Source organism: Triplophysa dalaica, chromosome 16 (genome assembly GCF_015846415.1).
Source record: "Triplophysa dalaica isolate WHDGS20190420 chromosome 16, ASM1584641v1, whole genome shotgun sequence".
Taxonomy (NCBI): domain Eukaryota; kingdom Metazoa; phylum Chordata; class Actinopteri; order Cypriniformes; family Nemacheilidae; genus Triplophysa; species Triplophysa dalaica.
The window spans coordinates 10232562-10255626 of record NC_079557.1 but is presented as its reverse complement, the minus strand read 5'-3'; the positions used below and the strand labels follow the sequence as shown (position 1 = coordinate 10255626).

The 23065-nt window shown below is 37.4% G+C and overlaps 1 protein-coding gene across 1 annotated transcript; it reads left to right on the top strand.

Moving 5' to 3' along the window:
• Nucleotides 1-2052: 2052 nt before the first annotated feature.
• Nucleotides 2053-19949, top strand: rnf145a (ring finger protein 145a). Its single transcript, XM_056769304.1, has 11 exons — nucleotides 2053-2217; nucleotides 3129-3350; nucleotides 7647-7755; nucleotides 11263-11354; nucleotides 13881-14116; nucleotides 15199-15374; nucleotides 16052-16192; nucleotides 16512-16694; nucleotides 16797-16944; nucleotides 17167-17523; nucleotides 18455-19949. Exons 2-11 carry the CDS (start codon nucleotides 3167-3169, stop codon nucleotides 18788-18790), a joined length of 1962 nt encoding a protein of 653 aa, XP_056625282.1. The 5' UTR covers nucleotides 2053-2217; nucleotides 3129-3166; the 3' UTR covers nucleotides 18791-19949.
• The last annotated feature ends 3116 nt before the right edge of the window (nucleotides 19950-23065 follow it).

Sequence of the window (23065 nt, the reverse complement as noted above, 5' to 3'; positions counted from 1 at the left end):
GCATGCATATAGTCATCAATGTTAACCTCAGGTTTGTTTTGGTTGTGTGTTCAACAGTAGAGAGAGTTCTTCTTGCTGTCATGTCCTAAAAACTTTAAAGAAAAAAATAAAATTGTGGTCATCTTCTTCCACACTTCCACCACAAAGGGCTGGGAAATATTCCCATATGTCTATTATTATTTAATTCTGTTGTTAGTAACACGTGAATGACTGATTACATCAGTTTAGAAACAAAAATGAATTATTGAAAGAAACAAACTAACAGAAATTTTAGTATAGAATATACAGAATTGTAACACAGCAAAACTGTGTAAATTAATTAATTTAAAACCCTCATAAAAATATAATTACATTAGTGATAAAAAGAAGAGCAGTTATTAATAAATAAACATTAGTTTATTAGTTTTAAAACAACATTAGTTGCACTCTTAAAAATAAAGGTGCTTGAAAGGTTTTTCACAGCGATGCCAATTAAACCATTCTTTAAAGAACCATCTCTTTCTTACCTTTTTATAATCTAAAGAACCTTTTGTGAGACAATAAGGTTCTTCGGATGTTAAAGGTTCTTCATGGAACCATTTATACAAAAACGGTTCTTCTAATATATGGCTTTGAAAACCACTTTTATTTGTAAGAGTGTACATGGATACAAGTTTAATAGCCTATAGCCACATTTTATGCAAAACAAAAATATAACAGGTACAGGCCTACAATGCCCAAAACTGTTTTAATGAGATTTGGCAAAATCCTGGTTACCAGATAAACTTCCATTGGTTAAATGCTTAGTAACATTTTTAACCATGCTTCTTCCGAGTGGGTGTATGGAAGCAAATAAGAGACATAATGTTTTGAAATTTAACAGCCTACGAATACTTGATTTTGAATTATTTCACTTTGGAAACCATGTATCTGAATTTATTTGTTTCGAATTTACCTCTATGAAATTTAAATATGAAAATTCTTGATTTCCAATTTAAAAACCTGAATTTAATGCTCACAAATTCAGATACAAAAAAACAATTTACAGAATTTCAGATAAAATACATTCAGATTGATCAAATTTGATTGCTCTTATTCAGATCTCAAATTTCAAGTTAATACTTTTCAAAGAAAACATATGTCTAATTCGACTGCTCAAATTCAGATCGAAAAATTCAAGTTAAATATTCATATGGTAATATCCGGGCTACCCAGGATAGGAAAAACAGTTGAGCCCAGAGCCCGTCTGCAATTGAACCGAACCAATGAACCGAACCAATGAACAGAACCAATGAACCGACGTCGGGCGGCCTATCAGAGCACGACAACCTGACTGTCTGTCATGATCCAAGAAGAGGCCAAGGCACGGATATTAAACCTGTTAAGAAGATGACTTCTAGGGAAAACGAAGGCGCTCCGGTAAGTTTGCTGTTTATGTACAATCAGACTCTACAGAACAAAAGTATGTTGTTGCTAATTCTTTTTTGGAACTATTATTATTATTATTTTTCGACCGACGTCGGTTCTGTTCATTGGTTCGGTTCATTGGTTTTTAAATTGGAAATCAAGAATTTTCATATTTAAAATTCATAGAGGTAAATTCGAAACAAATAAATTCAGACACATGGTTTCCAAAGTAAAATAATTCAAAATCAAGTATTCATAGGCTGTTAAATTTCAAAACATTATGTCTCTTATTTGCTTCCATAGGGGTGGGGCTGGAAAAAGAGAGAGTCAAAGTTACAGACAATTACTAAAATTCATTATCATTTTACAGCTGCAGTTGAATTCACAGCTCCATATCTTAATTCGTGTACAGCTCTCTTTATCGCACAGCTAGCATGGTTGACAAAGAATCGTCTCACTCCTTATCAGTTCACCTATTCACCACACTTTTCTCCGTGTGCCCTCATGATGCCACGGCGCTGGTAATCCTCTCTCTCTCTCTCTCTCTCTCTCTCTCTCTCTCTCTCTCTCTCTCTCTCTCTCTCTCTCTCTCTCTCTCTCTCTCTCTCTCTCTCTCGGCGCACATGCTCAGTACAGATCACTCTGTCTATCTGTAATGGCTGCGGAATGATGTGATACGAGCGCGCGCCGCTTCTCTTCGGTAGGAATGCCATTTCATTTCCATGAGACCCCCGATCACATCGTTCAATCGTCCGTCAACATGGTTGACATCCGACAGAAGACTAAAGGACGTGCATCTTAGTGGAGAGCGTTTGCGAGAGATATAATCATGTAAGTGCATTGTTTATGTTATGTTGTCTTTGTAAATTGCGGCTCAGGGAACCGGAGCTCCTGACATGCTCGTGTCGGTGTTTCCATGCCGGGGATTGTTATCCGAGGTCATTACAGTTCACAGCGGCATCATCTCTGGAGAGAGGGGAGGACACAAATATAGCCGCGGGCTGAATATAGCTGCATCCAATTATGATATTTCACGTGCGGTTTGTGTCCATGTATAGGTTTCACAATATGTTTGTACGTTTCCTGATGCACCGTGTGGTTGCCGGATATTGTATAGGTTAATTTGCACGCGACTGGAAGATCAGATCCTGATTTCGCTGTTGCTTAACGCGACAGTTATTTACGCGCTTACTGCAACAGGCGTGTTGTGCTCTATAGTCGCTACACACACACAATGAATTTTCAATGAGCGCGAGGTTACTACAGTTCATTTCGGAGGTGCGCATGCATGTGCGCTCTGTTGCTTATTATCATTATTAGTATCATATGCACCAGAATGATACACTATCATCACCTATTACAATTATAAAGAGTGCTACACAACATGCACGTGGGCTTTGCCATTATGTAACTGTATCTATATTTAGCAGAACATTTTAGTTTAGACACATTATATGGTCATTTTACGCTGTAGACTGTTTTAACTCGTTTCATTTGTTTGGCTATGATATTTTATCACTTGGGTTTTAAAAGCATGCAGGTTATGTAACCTGTGCTTGACTGTGCACATTAGATGCAGTGCACAATGTTGCTGCGGTTTACATTCTGTTATATTAAAGCTGAATGCAACTTTTTGTATTGCTGTTGTCCTTTAGTTAAAATGTGTTTTTTTGAGCTGTAAAGTAATCTTTTTGACAATAACATTCCTGTCTCCCCAATTTACTCTGGCCATCTCCTCTTAGCGGACTTCAGGTGTTTGATAGTGCCATTGAATTGCGTGATGGCCGTAAGGAAGCGTGTGGAGGCAGTGCTGAATGTGGGCCTGCGGGTCCCCAGTATCATGCTGCTGGAGGTGCTGTACCGCTGGGATGTCAGCTCCTTCTTCCAGAAGATCCAGAGGAGCAGCCTCAACAATAACCCCCTCTTCCAATACAAGTACCTGGCCCTCTATCTACACTATGTGGGTGAGTCACAAAGTAAAGTCTATCTGTTAGCTTGACAAGTTTATAAAAAAGTACCATGTTGATGTATTGTTGCAAGTATATGACGATTATTTATTTCCGCGGAGTGCATTTTAACGTTTTGATGTATTGAGTACCGCAGAGATGACTTATTTTTGAATGCAAACCCCTGAAGGGAGTTAGCATTTCAAGACTTTAAGTCTATGGGTATTTTGAATGGGTTTTTGGTAAATAACCTGAAAACATATAAATATATTCACGTTTTAATCTATGACATAAAACACACCAGTTATAATTCGCTTGTGATTTTTAAAGCATCATTGTGTGTTTAAAACGGCGGTTGCTAACAACATCATCGCACATGTAAATCTCACAAATTACCAGGGAACACGTTTTTAATAAAGGTTGAGAAAGTTGTCGGAGGATTGGTGGTGGTGACTTTGATATCAAGTGACCATAGTGTGTATGTTTATAGCCTCGTGTAAGCCTTTTACTTCTGCTGATTCTATCTATTCTAGTCTTCAAAAATGGCAAATATTGTGTAAGTCTTTAAAGATTATCTTGATAGACAAAGCTTGTAAACATCATGAATATTTCTTAATCACAGATTTTTTGCAATCTTCCAAAAGTCAATGGGGGAAAATGCATAGGCTTTTGGTCGAGGGAACCAGTGCGGCACTTCTGGGTTCGCCTACAAAAATAAATCATCTCTGAGTCATTATGGTTTTACATCTGATATCATCATTGTATAGTTTTTGGTAAGGGAATGCACAGTATGGTTGGTATCAGTCAGGTAGTATCAGTTTACTGGTATCTGGTTATTTACTATATTGTTCCTCTTTTCTTTCCCTCATGCCTAAAACTTAAAATCTAAATGCTGCTATCAAAGATAGATTCTGTTTTTTGTTATAAGTCAGAAATGACGAGGAGGCAGCTTCTTGCATTAGAAAGTCAATGGAGTGGGTTGGATTGGTTCCCCCGGTGTGGGCGTGGCCTACATGTGCTCTCTCTCTATAGCCCCCTGCTTTGAGTTTTTAAAAGGACTCAGTTGAGCATGACTTCAGCCCCTATTCATCAATTGCACATCCAGTCCATGGGTTATTCACAGGCATCTTGCTCTATTGATGTATGTGTGTTTGTTTTTACTCTAAGAGTGTTGTGTGTGCCTTCATTTTTGCCTTCTCAGTCGTCTGGTTTGTTTGTTTTCACTTGTTTCCTCTCTCTGAATGGAATTCTGACTGTTGGAGAACAGAAAAGAGAGTGTTTTGGTTTCAGCTCATTGGTCTTCTATGTAAGACACTTTACTGCTGCCCAAATAATCCTAGTGTTTAAGCAGTTTTAACAGACTCCAGAAAAACAGACTTTTGTAGCAGATGTTTGTCTGCTAGCCAAAGGGACGAACCCTATTGGCCCTGATTTGTCTTTTATGTGTGTGTGGTCATGCACTATGGCCATGTGGTTGTTATAAACCCTGGAGAGGAGCTATTCGAGGTGACGGTCGAATGTGTTCATACAAGAACACCAGGTTTATCAATAATACCAGCATCTAGAACATGGTCCATCGCCATAATTTAATATATTTGATTTCTTAATTTACTCACCCACATTTCATTCCTAACCGTCTTTCTTTGGCAGAACATAAAAGAAGATATTTAGAAGAACGTTTTAACCAAACAAAATTGGACCCCATTGTTTGGACACAAAACATTTCTCAAAATATGACCTCTTGTGTTCCACTGAAGCATGAGTCATATAGACGGTTTCATCTTTACAGCAAAAAAACAAATGTTAATGTGCTAATTACATGCTCATTTTTGTAACCCTAACTTAACGGTACACCTAAAAAACAATAGAATGCCTCTAGATTATTATCATAAGAAACCAAGAAGAACCGTTACTTGGCTAAACTTGCCTCTTAAATATTTTTTATTCAGACTGCGATACGTAGCTCAACCGCTAATTTAAATGTACTCTACATTTAAATGCGTCAAAACTATGGAACTATATTCAACAAATAGTTTATTTAATAAAATTAACATACAACCAAATTCAACAAATCGTTGATTTAATACATTTATTAAACCGTGAAATAATAAAACAAATAAATATTAACATAAATCAAATCAAATGTAAATATTTATATTATTAGACACTTGCCGAACAAAAACCGGAAGTTAACTGGGGGTCAGGTGTGCGCGCGTCCGAAGAACAGGTCTTAACCACACAAGGTTGTATAAATGATGACAGAATGTTTAGATTTAGGTGAACTATCCCTTTAAAACCACGTACATTATTTACTTCTCCCATATATCAAATATGTACATTATACACATTATGGTTTTATTATTGCACCATGCTTTTTATGCATATTGTGTTATGTTACTCTTCTTGACCTCACAAACTTCCCCTCTGGGACGAATAAAGTGGTTTTAATTGAATTTAAAACACAGAGTAGGGAGGAAGCACTAGACTTAATTTCTCCTTCTCTCTAATGCACTACATTTAGACGGCAGATGCTCTGACATTATGTGTCGCTTAGAAACGCTGACTAAGGTGTTAAAATAAAAAACATACTTCCAGCTAGCCCATATCGTTGTTCAGTTTAATATAGATATCACAGCTTTGTTTGCAGGTGCAACATGTTCAATATAGGTTGTGCTAGACCACCCTCAGGACCCCTGTTGAATGATAGGCAGAGTCCAACTACCTCCCACAGGTGCAAATGAACTGGCAGGAGAAACTTTTATTATTTCTAAGGCTGGCTGGGTTTGTCTTAGTCTTGATAAACACCACCCGGCCTTGGGCCTGTGACATACAATAATGAAGCAGAAAGAATAGCCCTGTCCCAACGTTGAAAACTACAGTTTTCATAAACCAAAATCTGACACTGTATGGCCATTACAGCGAAGAGAGAAAGAAGGGATCCAAGAATTTTGCCTTCAGGCTGATCATATATATCCTCATCGTTATATATTAGACTAAGAGTATTTGTGGCCACCAGGCCTCTTTTAACAATTATATATTGTATGTTTGTGTATATAGGAGAAGATACAGTAAATTAAAGTGATGGGTTGGTTGCTGCACTAAAGTAGAAGGTTAAATTAAGACACGGGGAACATCTACTGTCAGCAGGTTCACAGGCACTTTCCGTCTTTACTGCCTATGAAAATTTGAGCGCTCTTTCAACATTTTATCCACCCACAAACCTGGCCAAGTCCTCAGTTCTTTGACCTGCTGAGAGCTTCCTCTTGTTTCAGTGCTAACTTTTTTCTCAGGTAATTGCATTGGTCTACACTTGAATCCCAGCACATTTCCCATTAATCAATATTGAGGTAAACACTATGTTTCTACTTGCATCACATTTTCTTGTTATATTTTACTTTCCCAGTACCAAAGATCTGATGGTCATAATGTTTGTGGGATTGTCATAGTCCCATTACTGTGTGTGTGTATACTGCTTTTGGTGTTTGTAATTTCTGTAAATTGTGAATGGGAGGTTATATGTTTATATGTGGTGTTTTGTGAGTTTGTGAATGGCAAAAGTGTGGTTTCTGAACGACAGATAACGTATTACGCAACACTAGCGATCAATAGGGTCTGGCCCTGGAGTAATGAGGGCTTAATCTGTGCATGAAACAAGTCTTGATCCGCTCATCCTGCACCTGCATAAACACACAAACGTCTGTTTGAGCCTGAATGAGAACGTCAAACCGAAGCTTAATAATTTACTTAAATAATCTTGTTATTTAAGTAAATAACAAGATTACAAATTGCTGTGAATACGCCTTTCACAGCAATTTATAATTATAAAAATATTATTTGAGCACTATACCTTTTGATTGCTATCAGGATGTAAAGAGATCTTCAACCAGCAAGAAAATCTGCACAGGATCACCTATTATGCCTTAAATAGATCTAATTCATTCATTAGATCAATTCTTAAATAGGTAGGATGATTGTTTAATGTGCAGAATGCAGTTCACAGTATTCTGCTATGTATCTCTGAATGTAACCATAGATTCATCCTGCAGATGTTACAATAAATGGAAAGGGATATCCGGATTCAGTCAGTATTCTTCGGTTGTGTGACTTTCTTTGACAGCGTTCAACCCGAGTGAATGAACTCTCTCTACTGAGAGAGATACTGAGATTGAGGGAGCCCTGCCCTCAGAGACCTTTGTGTGTGCTTGACAGCATCCTTACATAGTGGCCTTACAGCAGCGTCATTCTTTAACTCTCTCTCTCTCTCTCTCTCTCTCTCTCTCTCTCTCTCCCTCTCTCCCTCTCTCTCTCTCTTAGGCTACATTCTGAGTCTAGTGCTCCTCACTCTGCCCCGACAGCATCTGGTGCAGCTCTACCTGTATGTGCTCACCGCTCTCCTGCTGTTTGCTGGTCATCAGATCTCCAGGTGAGCGTTTATGAATTGTCCAGTCCAGATGTCTAGATCACATTGAAATCTAGGATTCAGAATCTAAATTATGCCTGAAAATTTACTAAATACGTTTTGGGGGTTAAAAAAGAAATAATTCGAACTTATGAAAATATAAAAAAAATTACCGCATGAATAGCTTCTATTAAATCATACGAGACAAGGTTTTGATTACACAAAACATTTAATGCTTTTAAGTTGGAAATGACAAAAAATAAATTTTTGCCAAGGATTTGTCAAATTAAACCGAACCAATAACCAAGTTATTTTTATTCATTCAAAGAACCAGCTCATAAGAGTCATGTATTGATGAATTGGCCTAAACTATTCTGGCTATATTTGTTTTTGAGTGCAGCAAGTGAAGATGACTCAATAGCGAGGCGTTATTTTGGCGTTCTTTCAAATCAGGCAGCGTGCTCTTGAAAATGTAATTTATTATGCCGTGGTGCTGTGCTGGAAACACACCGGCTGCCTCCCACCACATCTTATGTGCATACCAGAAAGATACATACTCCACAGTCACTGTGTTCTTGTAAGGTCACTGTTCGAATAGGAGAGAGACCAGAAATAACACATTATGTTATACAATTTGCTAATTTATAGTGTAACTCACAACACTTTCCCTATGTTTCTTATAAGGTGGGGCTGACCCTACCAATAGCTTTTTTAACAGTACTTCTAATACTTACGATTCTTGTGTGTGCTTGTTTAGAAAAAAAAAAAAGAAGCCCGAAAAAGTTATTATAATGATTTGCTTATGTAGTTTTATATCTATAAATTTCTTACATGAAACGCTAGGAGACATATCGAAAAATTTGATGCTATTTTCAGAGACACAATATTTTTTTAAGAAATCAGTACACCCTTGCCTTTATTGCTCTGGTTCAAAGCAACACATAACACTCTCCAGACAACAATTTACAAAATTGCTTCTTTGGGTGTTGATTTCAGTTTTTAACTGGATTTCATAGAAATCTCCTACTCCATGTAAGCAATGTTGCGATGTGCGGGTTAGAACCCATTATAGTTTAAAATGTGGTCCACACTGGATGTGGGATGCTGTGACACAACAAACCTATAAAGAACAAGCCATTTGTCATGTCGCATTGCACCGTTCCTGTCCGGTGTGGACTTGGTGTTAAGGAAACCTTACAATGCAAGGTGCGTTACAGTGGAGGTGCGTTAAAAGTAAAATTGTATAATGTTTCACAATGAAAGTTTTGAAGGTGTTAAGGGTGGGAAGGAGATGTCTTATTCAGACATAGTGTTTAAAACTATGAAGTCCAAAAGTTGGCATTGGCTTAGCCAACCTAAAAAATTGTGAGTAATTATGTAATTTGTTCAGGAATTTCAGGTAGTCTTCATTAAAACTCTAAATATGAAAAAGGCGGCATGTTGCATTATTTATTTAGCGCAGTCTTCAGTTCACAACGGCACAGAGTGGACTGAACGTCATAAGCAGAATACAAGATATGTGCATTAAGATGGCATCTGCATATTTGCCAGACTTTGTTATAAATGCAGCTTACATAATATGATGGGGGAGCGAAACAAGACCCTTTCCCATCCACTGTTAAAAGTTTTGTCTGTGTTCACCCCTCGTCACACTGTTAACTAGCTTTGTACTTCCAGCAAAATGAAAGCACTTCAAACCAATTATTTTTCTACACCTAGTTTTAGAGAGCTGACGGTAGTTTTGAGGGCCCCGGAAAGACACAGGCAGATAGAGTTCAGCCTGTTATGGCTGTGTTATAAGTGTACTGAGGAGCTATTTGTCATTTTTCAGAAGCTTTGGTATTTTTCATTTTAAAACATAGTGATAGATGTGAACACAAAGTCATGCACAGGAGTGACTGCGCTCGTTCTTATCTGAATGATTGGCAGGGAAAAAACATATCAAGTTATTCTTTCTACTAAAGCAGTGTGTGTGATATTTATTATATGGATTTGTGGCTGTTGTTGTTACTTTGAATAATTAATGTGCTATTCATTTTAATAACAATAACTTGTCTTTATTTTGCATATTCTTTATTTCTTTAATGCATTATTGTATTAATGTATACAGTATGTGGTGCTTAGAGAGTGATATATACTGTATATATATGAAAGAAGAGTGTGGTTCCAAAATGAGATTTGGCGTGTTTGTTGTGTTACCTATCTTTTATGGAGTTATGGTTTAAAACAAAACAAACCAATTGCAGTTTGATTGATATGATTTGGAATGCACAATGAAAAGCACAGTTTTTTTTTAAAACAGGCTCATCTCCTTTTGAACCAAACAATTCAAATAAATCTCTTCAATGGAGGCTGAGCCCCCAACCATATATTGAAAACCTAGAATCGGCACGAATAGGTTAAACCCATAGAAGCATTATGAAAATTTTCCAATCTTAGAGCATCCTAAAATAAAAAATATATCGGGCATTAAAGGAGACACCTTGCTTCACTGGAGACTTCTCGCCCATGCTTGCAATGCTGCGATTATGGTGAGCTATTTTACTCTTGACAGGTGGCTGTTTAGTGTCAGATTAAGAGAGAGCTTTTAGCACATTTTTCAGCTTCATGTGTATCTGCAGAAGATGCAGTGGCTGCTCAAATTAAGATCACCCAAGTGTGGCAAAGCCATTACTGTCTGCTCACAACTTACGTGCCGTTCCCGCTCTACCCCCTTCTCTTTGAGCACAGCCGAGTTCAATGAAGGATTTAACTGAGCCGTCAGAATGTTTATGTACATATGTGTGCTTTATGGATTCGGTACCCTATAAACTGTTGTAACCACCGAAAGCATGAATAAACCCAAGACTTTGGACAGGTTTTATTTTCAACCCAAGATCAAGAGGAAGACAAAGAGAAATTCAAGACAGAATTGTAATTATGAGTTGAGCTTTAATCATAAGAATAGGGCTTTAGTATAATTTCTCTTTCCTTTTAATTTTGGGTAAGACTGGGTGAAATGTCTCACATTCAATTAAATGTTGTGAAAACATTTTTAATATATAATGGATTATGTCATTACCTGGTGTCATCAGAGTTGCATTAAAATTGCATTAAAGAGTGGATTAAAAGATTAACGTTTTGCATCTACGTGACTGGCTGTTTAAAATGAAAGATTCCTCTCTTTAAAAATATAATCACCTATTTAAATCATTTATTGATAAAGATGTATATATATATATATATATAGACACTCTTGTAAAACATCAAGGTTTTATTACCCTGCCCTTATTTGGAAATTTGTTCATCAATACTTTTGAGAGAAGCTAAGGGCAAAGGATTTTTTGTACTTCTCTACATCAGTAATACTTTGTTACTCATTGGGACACAGCTGTGTGTTATGTAAGTGAATGTTCTCATCTGAAAAAATGAGAGTGATGGTTTCACCGCTGTGCTCTGTCTGCTGTGGACTGTAAGTATAGAATCCTGATGACTCAGAAGGGGATGTCTGTCTCTGAGAGGTTACGATGAGGTCTCTGTTCTCTGTTTCAGGGACTATGTACGCAGTGAGCTGGAGTCTGGATATGAGGGCCCGCTGTACCTGGAGCCTCTGTCCATCAACCGTTTCACTACTGCGCTCATCTGTAAGCTGTGTTTCACTCTGTCCCCTGCCTGATAGAATCTAATTTACCACCCGTATGATAACGTTTTTTAAATACGATACATGTCTGTAAACACACAGTTCATGTTCTGTCTTAGGAATCATTTGTGTCCCACATAGACTCATTGCTTGTTTACAACTGGAGTCAGGTAGTTTTGCATGAAGTGTATGTGTGGTATTGTAAAAGTATCTCGGGAAGTGATGTCAGAAGCCATCGTGAGGTTATGGCATTTCCCCTTCACAGAGCAGTATGGACACAGCTTTATATCCTCTCGTCTCATCACTTTTGCCAACAGTGCTGCTCTTATGCCAGATTAATGCTAAAAGCTCTCCTGCTCCCTTCCTGTGTTTCACTTTTATAGCTCGGCTTAAAGGCGCTGTAAAGACGTGTTTGTAATGTGTCACCCTCTTACTTCTCCTTTTCATATTTCTGTTCTGTTATCTTACCTTCTCTTGAGAAGTTAAATGGACAGTTCACCCAAATTAAAATTCTTGTTGTTCCAAATCTGTACACATTTCTTTTTTCCGATGAAGACCGAGGAAAAGATTTGGAAAAATGCTTGTAAGCAAACAGGCCACCATTGACTACCATAGTAGAAAAATGATAGTCAAAAGTGACCCAGAACTGTTGTGTTCAATTGAGCAAAGAAATGCATTAAGCTGTTTTATAAAGCAACCACATATGATAGTCAATGGTGGCCAAGAACTGTTTGGCTACAAGCATTTTTCCAAATATCTTTTTCTGTGTTCATCAGAACAAAGACATGTATTCAGATTTGGAACAACTTGAGGATGAGTAAATGAAGACAAAATGTTCATTTTTGGGTGAACTCTTCCTTTAAGCATGCATCGTAGTAGTCCTCGGTGGCGGTGTTTCACCAAAACCTAGGGTATGGGAAAATTTCCTCTGGCCATTCAACAACGACGTTCCATAGTAACGGAACATAAATTATACCACATCATATCTAAACAAAACGTGTACAAGAATCCACGACACTGAATAAATGCAGGGACATGCACAGAGACTCGCAGATAACAAACCCTTCCCTCATATCGTTTGAAATATGCTGTTTAAAGCTCTAGTTTCTGTTGCAAAAGTGCGACTCCAACAAAATATCTGCTAAACCATCCAACATTTATTCTGTGTTTGACAATTGCAAACCCACTGCCAGATGTTATCTTTACCACCAAAGACTACGTTAATCGGTAACGAGTCTAAAATATTGAACAAACATTAAATGAAATTAACACACAAGCAGGATTTAATATAAAACACATCTTACCTTGTCACAGTGCAGTTTGTTATTGCATAAGTAGAGGCGAGGTTGAAGCAGTGCAAAACTGTGACATCCAAATGAAAACAAACACAGTTAATCGAAAAAGACACGCGGATGTTTTGTGCAATGAACTGCGACTATGTAACACTGGCACATAAAGTACATTTTTTAATTATCTACAGATAACATAACAAATTTTATTCATCTTGCGATATTTATACATCTAGCTTGGGTAGATGTGATTGTTATGTGACTGTTAAAAAAAATATTGCTGATTTATTGATAAATGTCCACAATAAAGACCTCACTACTACCCCTTACCTTACCATACACTTTAAAGGGATACTTCACCCAAAATTTAAAGTTCTGTCATCATTTACTCGCCTTCGAATTGTTCCAAATGTGTATGTGTACAATTTCATTGTTCTGATGAACAGAGAGGATGATATTTGGAATAATGCTTACAACCAAACAGATCTCAACACCCATCGACTTCCATAGTAGGGAAAATTGCTTTATCATTTTTTGGTTGAACACAAAAGACATTTTGAAGACTGTAGGACAGTAAACCGTTCTGGGGCACATTTGATTACCATTATTTTTTCCAACTATGGTAGTCAATGGGTGTTGAGATCTGCTTGGTTAAAAGCATTATTCCAAATATCTTTCTCTGAAGATATTTGGAGACAAACAAACAAATGTATACACATTTGAAACAACTCGAAGGTGAGCAAATGATGATGGAATTTTCATTTTTGGGGGAAGTATCACTTTAAACATCTGTATGGCATTTTATTAAAAAAAATTCATTTTGTTGAAAATAAATGTGATGTGAAAATGTAGACAAGCGAAATGTGGTAAATGGGTTAAATTTGGGAGTAAAGATGTTGGACTTCCTTTGTTGTAAAATCTAAAAAATATTATGATTATGAATTGGTTGGTTTTGAGATGTTGCTTGCTTCTGAATGTTCTTTCACTAGTTCTTGAGTGCACTTGGATACTTCAGGCATTAGTCTGAATTCAGTAGGGTCTCATTAACACAGCCAGCAAGAACAGATGCATTCATTAATGTCAGTGAGTACAGCAGAGGTGATCTTTATGCTGATTCACTTCGCCTTGCTGTACTTTATTACTTCAGTATTAAATAACAGCAAGCCTATTATTAGTAGAATTTTCATATATCTATTTAATTACGTTTAAGATATCCCTTCTGTCTTTCTTTCTGTGTGTAGGTCAGCTGGTGGTGTGCACCTTGTGTTCCTGTGTGATGCAGACCAAGCGCATATGGCTGTTCTCAGCGCACTTGCTCCCTCTAGTGGCCAGGCTGTGCCTAGTCCCTTTGGAGACCATCGTTTTTGTAAATCGTTTTGCCATGATTTTCACAGGGCTGGAAGTCATCTACTTCTTGGCCTCCAATCTGTTAGTGCCATTTAACCTGGCAAAGACGGCATACCGGGAGCTTGCACAGGTTAGTAACCGCATGTCTGTCGGCATCTTTAAGGATCGGCTGAAAACAAATCTCTTCCGTCTGCACCTGACTGATCATTTCTGATTTCTATATCTTTTCTAAATCTTAAAAAAAAAATGCATGCTTATCTAAGCTTAGATAAATGCAAATTGGCTCTGTACACTGTATGAGGCTTTGTGAGACATGTTTTTATCGCTCTTATGCTTTTTGTTGTCCTAATGTTTGACCCAATTGTAAGTCGCTTTGGATAAAAGCGTCTGATAAATGGCTAAATGTAAATTTAGTTAAAAAAGATACAATTATTTCATTAATTTCATGCATTGTTGTTTGGCAGATGCTTTAATCCAAATAAACAGTATGCAGCTGATCAGATCCATGGAAATTAAATCTGCATTAACATTTTTATTTGTTTAGTTACATGTTTGTGAAGGTGTGTTGTACAAGGGGTGACTTTTATATTATAAGTTAAAAGAAAAGTTAACCAAAAAATGAAAATTCCACTATTTATAACTCGCCCTCATGTCATTCCAATCCTGTATGACTGTATTCTGCATAACACAAAAGAAGATTTTAGAAAAATGTTGGTAACCAAACAACATTGACTCCTATTGACTTTCACACTGATCACACTTTTTGTGCCCCTGATCAGAGTCATTTGGTTTTTAGTATCTGCCGATCCGAGTCACGATACAATACTTGTATTTTCCTAGTGCTTGGTGCATGCTTCAGGTATATTAAGGTTATTAAAATATTACTATTTAACAGTTCAGCATACTATGAATTATAGACTAACATATTGTAGCAAACATAATCACAGATTAAGTCACTAAAACATTCAACACTTCCAAGTTCTCTCTATGGTAATCTACTCGCATATATATCTTTGAACAACTCGGGACATCCCACAGACACAAACATAGCTTTCTCAAAATATCTTCTGTAGTCATCCACAGATTAAAGAGTGATATGAATGTTTCTAATGACATAAGGGTGAATAAATGATGACAGAATTTTCAGTTTGGAGTGAACTATCTTCAAATCAAACAGTTAACATAATAGCTCTTCTTTGTTTTGTCCTGCAGGTGGTGGAGGTGTATGGGTTGCTTGCTCTCGGCATGTCTCTCTGGAATCAGCTTGTTCTGCCAGTGTTGTTCATGTGTTTCTGGCTGGTTCTGTTCACGCTGCAGATCTACACATACTTTAGCACACGAGATCAGCCCACGTCCAGAGAGAGACTGCTGTTTCTTTTTCTAACCAGGTTAGTGGACGTTCAGTCTCCTTTGATCTTCAGTTCTGGTACTCAAGGATCTAATAGAAAGCACACTTAATAGGATATTTATTCTTTCTGTTGGCGTGACAAATAGTTTTATTAAAAACGATCGATCCATGTTGGGGTGACCCATGAACTAGAGAGTTCTTAAATGTCAAAGGCTGTCAAACAATTCATCGTTATTTATGAAAAAAATAAAGTTATATTTGTCCGTGTACTGTGCATATTAATTTTGTATTTATAAAACATAAACATACATGCATATGCTTAAGAAAAATATAAAATCGAACAATTTATAAACGTATATATATATATGTATATATATTTAAATTATTGGTAAATATAAATAGATACATGTAAATATTTAGCAAATATGTATACATGTGTGTTATAAATACAAAAGCTATGTTTATAAATGCATAAATGAATACACAGTACACAAACTTTATTTCTGGATGTGATGTATCATTTGACAGCCCTACAAATTTGGATCACTGTACATTTGTTCAAGACACTTTTTAATACCAGGTTACAATAGAGACAACTTAATTAAATGCAAAGTGTTTTCATGGTATACAGAATAGTAGGTCTCCCTGAAATGGTTGTACCCTGATTCATGATTTATACATTTATAATTTATAGTGTTTTATGTATGTCTCCTCCAGTATTGCAGAATGTTGTTGTACTCCATACTCTCTGCTGGGTCTGGTCTTCACCGTGTCATTTGTTGCATTGGGAGTGCTCACTCTTTGCAAGTTCTACCTGCAGGGTTACAGAGCTTTCATGAATGACAATACCATGCACAGGTAACTTACCTTCTTGCTTTACGTCTGTAATCATTTTAAGGTTCCCTATCTAACTAAATAATAACCCTCCTAAGCTTTTTGTTGTGGAGAGTCTATGCCGATGTGCTATATTGCGGTCATCGTTGATCACTATTAAATGACTATTGAATGACTATTGAAGCACATCATCGAATTTATGCATTTGGCAGATGCATTTCATCAGAAGTAAACTACTGCACAGTCCATTAGAGGGGGAATCAAACCCTTCTACCTGGCGTTGCAAGCACAATGATTTACCATTTGAGCTGCAGGAACATCAATTACTCGCTCTCTTTCTCAGGGGCATGACGGAGGGAATCACGCTTTTGATCCTCGCCGTACAGACCGGACTGATCGAGCTACAGGTCATCCACAGAGCTTTTCTTCTCAGCATCATCCTCTTCATTGTTGTGGCCTCCATCCTACAGTCTATGCTGGAGATAGCTGATCCCATAGTGCTGGCACTGGGAGCCTCCAGAGACAAGTAAACTCACACAGCTGTTTGAAAACTGTTGTAGTCAGATGTTTCTTGTTTCATGCATGTGAAAATATCAATTCAACTTTTCATAACTATTTTGATCAACAGGAGCTTATGGAAGCACTTTCGCGCGGTTAGCCTGTGCTTGTTCTTGCTCGTGTTCCCGGCGTATATGTCCTACATGATCTGTCAGTTCTTCCACATGGACTTCTGGCTGCTTATCATCATCTCCTCCAGTATTCTAACCTCGCTGCAGGTAGAAATGAAAATATATTTGTATTACTTGCTTACTAAATCCACCAACAGCTTTTTGAATGGGTAATGCATCTTTTTTTTCAATGTTTCACATATAGATAGTAATTTGCATAGGAGTCAGAGGCATTCATATTTTTTAATATTATAACATTATTATTTTTATGTATTAAATTATGAAATGATCTGCAGTATATCAGTTAACACTCTTCTCTTTTACGCTCAGGTGCTGGGCACACTGCTGATCTATGTGCTGTTTATGGTAGAGGAGTTCCGCAAGGCTCCGGTGGAAAACATGGATGATGTCATCTACTGGGTGAACGGCACCTACAGGCTGCTGGAGTTCCTGGTGGCCTTGTGCGTGGTTGCTTACGGTGTGTCGGAGACTGTGTTCGGAGAATGGACCGTGATGGGCTCTACCATCGTGCTCATCCATTCTTACTATAATGTCTGGCTGAGGGCCCAGCTGGGCTGGCAGAGTTTCCTGCTCCGCAGAGATGCTGTCAACAAGATCAAGAGCCTGCCTACAGCTTCTCACCAACAACTTAAGCAGCACAATGACATCTGTTCCATCTGCTACCAGGTGCGTGCGAGTTTGTGTTTGTGATGGATGTCCAGTTACTTTCTGTATGTTTTGGTGATGTATGACACGTGTCTCTTTGTTTATTTTAGTGATAGATTAATGATGGGTGGCTAGTTAGGTTGCTAAGGCAAGCGCTATTTCTAGGGTCCAAACCTCTCCCTAAATAATAAATGTACGCAGGTAACTTCTCGACGTAGTTTGTGCGATGGACATGAACATTTGCATTGCTTGTCGAGAAGAAGCGGAGCAATCAAAAGTTTTTCGTTTGAGTTTTTTAATCGCCACAATGGGAAACATGAGTTGCACACAAATTTATAAATATACAATACAACCCCCACAAAACCATTTTTAAACCATAATTGTAAGACTTTGAGGTGGTCTATTTAGTAAGCATCCACCTTACCTTAACAACTGTATGGAAACACAATGAAGTCTTGCACCAGTCGCATTTTCTTAGAAAAAAATCAACTTTTTTCATGTATCTATAGACCATGTCAAAGCAAGAAAGGAATCCATGTAGATCATGTTGGATATTAAAGAAAAAAACACAAGTAAATTACATTAGCTAGCATATGTATGTCTGGCCAGTATTATTTTGGGTTATCAGTAGAAGGACTGTTACTTGACTGAATTTAAATGCGACAAAGTTACATGACCCATTAAACTAATTGTTTATTTAATAAAATAAAAAGTGAAAAAAAAAACGTAATTTAATACAAATACTATGCAATAAAATATTGACATCAATTAATATGAATTATCCATTATTATTATCCAATATTATTATTATCCACTAGCCAGACTGATAAGTAAAGACTTGTTTGTAAATTGACTTCAGGCCAGGCATGTGTTTGATGTAACCGTATTAATAATCTGAACAATAATCCATATTTATTTATTTTACTTTTTCTGTTCTGTTTTTTTATTCTAGGACATGAAATCAGCTGTGGTCACCCCCTGCAGTCACCTTTTCCATGCTGGGTGCTTAAAGAAGTGGCTGTATGTTCAAGAGACTTGCCCTCTTTGTCACAACCAGCTAAAAGGGTCCTTACAGACCGGCTCTTCAACACAAGATGCCACACCACATGAGGCCCCTCCACAGCCTGCGGGTGGTCTTGATCCCGTACAGCACCCTGAATTGGAGGCTCCCCGGCAAGACGACATCACCCAAGCTCCAGACATAGAGCTCATAGCCAAACTAAACGACGAGAGTGGTATGGAGGAATTAGTCCCCGGTGACCCTCCAGCCTGCTCCTCCTCGGGCTAAAACCTGTCCTATTAAGCTGCCTTGAGTAAACTCAGCTCTAAACACTGCTGGCCAACAGGGGGCGTCGCAGTTGAGAATTTGCTAGGAAACTTCTAGCTTTCTCTGTGACTGCAATGTCACCTATACAGAATGCTCCATAGACATGTTTACAATCAAAACCCTCTCATCTGCAACATAAGTATTCGCAGAAGTTTTACCGACAGATATTTTAGTCTGAGGTGAAACTAATCACCTCTTCTTCATCTTGATGTATGGATTGAGGACCCAAACACCAGCTCTTCCCTAAACTCCAGCAAACACCAATGTGAATGTGATGTGACCCTTAAATATAGTGCTGTGATGCTGTGTAGGCATTAGCACATATCCACTAGCACGCTCTCGCTATCCAATAGTGGTAGGCCGTCTTTTTCTGTTCTCTGTTTCTTTTTCGGAAAGAATATACTCTAAAATATATATATATATATGCCACTGCATTTGCACTAATGTAATATAAAGCAATGCTCCAAAGTTTGTCTTGTCTGATACCAAATATTTTGGTGTGTATGCGTTTTATCGACTTGTGTATTAAGTATACCGTGTACAAATATGTATGTAAAGGAATTTTGATATGCAGAAGTACAGAGTGCACCAGGTGTCGTGAAGTGGCCTGTGGTTTATATGAACGCTGCATTGTTAGTGCGCCCTCTAGCGGTGGTAGCGGGAAACGCCATTGGCCACGGATAAGAACTGGTGACAGTTTAGGAGTCGGTTTCCTTCTCAGTATTTGGCATTTATTGCATTTGTGAGCATGAATACATTCAAGGATGTATGAGCACACTTTGCGAATGCCAGTTTTTAAGTTCATATATTTTAGAAACTACTACTTTAAATGACGTCTTGAATTGTTTTTTTAAAGGAATATTCGTTTATATGTGGAATGCCAGATATTTTCTGAAAGGCTGTTGTGGATGTTTTCCTATGTAAACGGTTAATTTGAAAGGGAATGAATAGTATAACCCATAACTCTCTGAATTCGACCCTCTAGTTTGCCTTTATACTGCATACTTGGAATGATGTTCTTTGAAGGCTGACTTTTGTTGGAATTGCAGTGGAAATCCAGTAAAATATGCCTGAGGTCTGAACGTGAACCTGAATGTCAGAATAAATCCAAACTTCACATATGAAACATTTGTCCTTCTTTTCTTTCCCGAAAGCATTTTAAGGCAGACCGTACGTGTAACAAGACCCTACGGGACTCTTAAACCGACCTGCGATGAATCAAGCAGACCCACACCTGAGAAGTGAGGTCATGTCAGACTGCTGAAACCATCAAAAACATCTGATGAAGGAATACAGACAGGATATGCCCTCATTTCCTGACCACTTACCATCTTTCAGGGGTTTGGTGATCTTTTGCACCCTCTGCTTAATGTAACTGTACTTCCTAAATATTTGCAGATAGAGTTCTTTCCATATCCCTTTCACTGAATCAGAATCCCTCTATATGCATATTATGAAAAATATCGCAAGGATGAAACTGGCATTTAACGTAATGGCCTACATATAAGCCTGCTCTATTTACAGTATAGTGCGAGTTGTCTTTGTGCAGGCAGATGAGAGTGTTTAGCTGCTTTTCCTGTGTGACTTTAACTCTCTTTAGAGGAAGAATGGAGGAAACATTAGCGAATCAAAGAGCGTTAGCCTTTAACCCCGCTCCATCCTTTTGATCAAAGTTAGCCTTGAACTCTGACCTCTCTGTAAAAAAAGAGAGGAAAAAGAACACAAAAAACATGTAAAGGGAGCGACAAAGCACTCTGTCTTTTTTTGGAAAGGACAGATATTCCCTAGGTATACTTTTCTCACGGAATGAGAATATAAATTATGTTGGCTTCACAGGTTTTGCTCCCCTCCTGTGTGGATTTCCCCATTCATTTTTGTAAAGGGATTAATGGAAAGGTTAAGGTCAAGTGTAACAGTAGAGTTTTTCCTCTTCCCTTCTAAAGCTTGATAGGGTTCTTGTTGTAGAGCACTTGTTTTGTAACATACATTTTGTATAACAGTAGCCTGATTTAGGATTTTGAAATGTTATCCTTTTTTCTAAGGTGTTATGTGTTTGCACTTATGGCCAGAAGGTGGCAATGTTGGACTATCAACAGGTAAGGGTGTCACGCGCTTTCTTCACATCCTCTTGCTTAATGAGTATGAAACCTTTCGTAAAGCGATTTCTTTGGTTTGAAAACGCAAGCTCGTTTTTGTTGTTTTAATATTTATGCACACATACACTGTTACTACAATCGCCAACAAATGATACACTTATTTTCCTATTAAAGTTTAAAATTAGGACATGGCTAAAACGGAACACAAAAAAATTATTCCGTAAGCATAGTCATTAATTCATTACATTAATATAGCGCCTTTCTGGGTACTCTGCGTACGTTTTACGTCGAATTAAATATTGTAAACATTTAGTATAGTGCTGCCTACTTGCAACCTAGATGTATAGCATTGTTCCTGCTGTGCGCATTTATCTACCAAAGTCTTACGTCAAAATTTATTCGGTGTTGTTTTGTCTTTTTTTTAACAAATGGTTGAAACACGGCCTAATTGTTTCAAACTGATAAAAGTGCTGATAGATTAAATTATCTCACGTGGCAAGTACTTCACATTGTGATTTATTTAATGGTTATTCAATTCAATTATATGGTTATTACTCATCAACGACATCGTGATTTATGTGCACATCTGTTTTCTGAATCAAATCAAATTTGTTGCTGTCAGCAATAGCCTAAGATTAGCCTAATATTATTTAATGTTTCTTTTAAGAAATTAACATGGACATGAGTTCACTTAAACGTGCAGGATTGACACGCTCAATTTTTTGATTATGCTTTGAACACTTAATAAAGCTTATCTATAAAAAAATATGTAATATAATAAAAATTCATAAAATGTTATGTATCTCTGATATATAGGCTAGCCTATATAAAGAGATGCGCAGAAGAGACTGTTTCTCAACCAGCGGTGAGTGTAACACACATGTGTATGTACATTGACATTAATGTGTAGTTTTTGCCACTTTAAACTGTTGTGTGGGAATATAAATACAGAGACCCAGGGCGAGCAGAATTTCCCCTCAGCCTGACCATGTAGCACTGGAGGTACAATCTTCCTTCCTCTGCCTTCTTTAGGGTGTTTAATGTAGTGAAAAACTTCTTTGTGAATGGACATACCGCTTTGAACGTTTTTAAAATATAACAAAGTCTTATAGTTGCATATTATACCACAAAACTGCTGTTTTGAAGCATGGAAAACATAATGTGCTGCTACATTCAGTCATAAGATATTTTATTGCTTTACAGTGTGTTTGACAGCGTTTTTTTTCATGTTTCACAGTGCTTTATGATGAGCATTTGACTTTTATTTTGTATATTACAGTCTCTACCGTTAGAAATTATAGGTAAGTTTCACAATCAAATTTTTATCCATGACGTCTTTGTGCGCATTCAGTCTTTTGAAACCAAGTAAATTGTCACATTACTTATTTGTGATAACAAATTGCCAGACAGCAAAGTTAACATGTTCTCTTTTTAATTCAGGATTAAAACAACAAATGTAACATCTAAATGAATTCAAAATGTATTATTGGTTTGTGTCCACTAAAATATACATTGATTAATTATTCACTCCCTCGGTTTTCCTTTAAGAAAATTAACCAAAACTTATTACAGCAACAATCGTTTACGTGTTAGTTAAAACCCGTATAACCAAATTTAACCTAATGGTTCAACCACGATATTTCTTTTAAAACTATGGTTGCTACACTTTTACTATAATACAATCATTGTTCTGAATTATTGGTCTTTTATACACAAATGTAGCCTACACCAGTCTGACTCGCATCTCATTATTTCAAAAGTAGCCCTCTTTTTTCCCTTTTCATATTTTGTTATTTCATAAAAATTGTATGCATACTTATAGTAGCTCTAAGGTGCACCGCATGCTTGCATAATTCCTTATAAGACCCACCTTATACACTGCGATTATACTAAATACGAACCCAACAATATCAAAAACAAGCCACCTTAACCCAACGTTCATGTAAACGACTTCGGTTTGGCATCAGTTGCGCGCTCTGGTATTCTCGTGACATTGAACGCGCGCATAACTTCTTTTCGCTTTCCTCTCCAAACGCGCCGCTCGCTAAGTGGGCAGGGCGGGCTGTGATATCTAATTAGGCGACGGGCTTTGTGGTTGGGTGGACAGCTAATGGTAGTTCGGCTTTACTTATGTTTGGGG

What these genes read in the sequence shown, in the direction of transcription:
- rnf145a (XM_056769304.1), top strand. Translation starts at nt 3,167, where the DNA reads ATGGCCGTAAGGAAGCGTGTGGAGGCAGTGCTGAATGTGGGCCTGCGG. An exon ending in GCTGGTCATCAGATCTCCAG is followed by an intron (nt 7,756 to 11,262) that starts GTGAGCGTTTAT and finishes TCTCTGTTTCAG; the next exon opens with GGACTATGTACGCAGTGAGC. An exon ending in TCTGTTCCATCTGCTACCAG is followed by an intron (nt 17,524 to 18,454) that starts GTGCGTGCGAGT and finishes TTTTTATTCTAG; the next exon opens with GACATGAAATCAGCTGTGGT.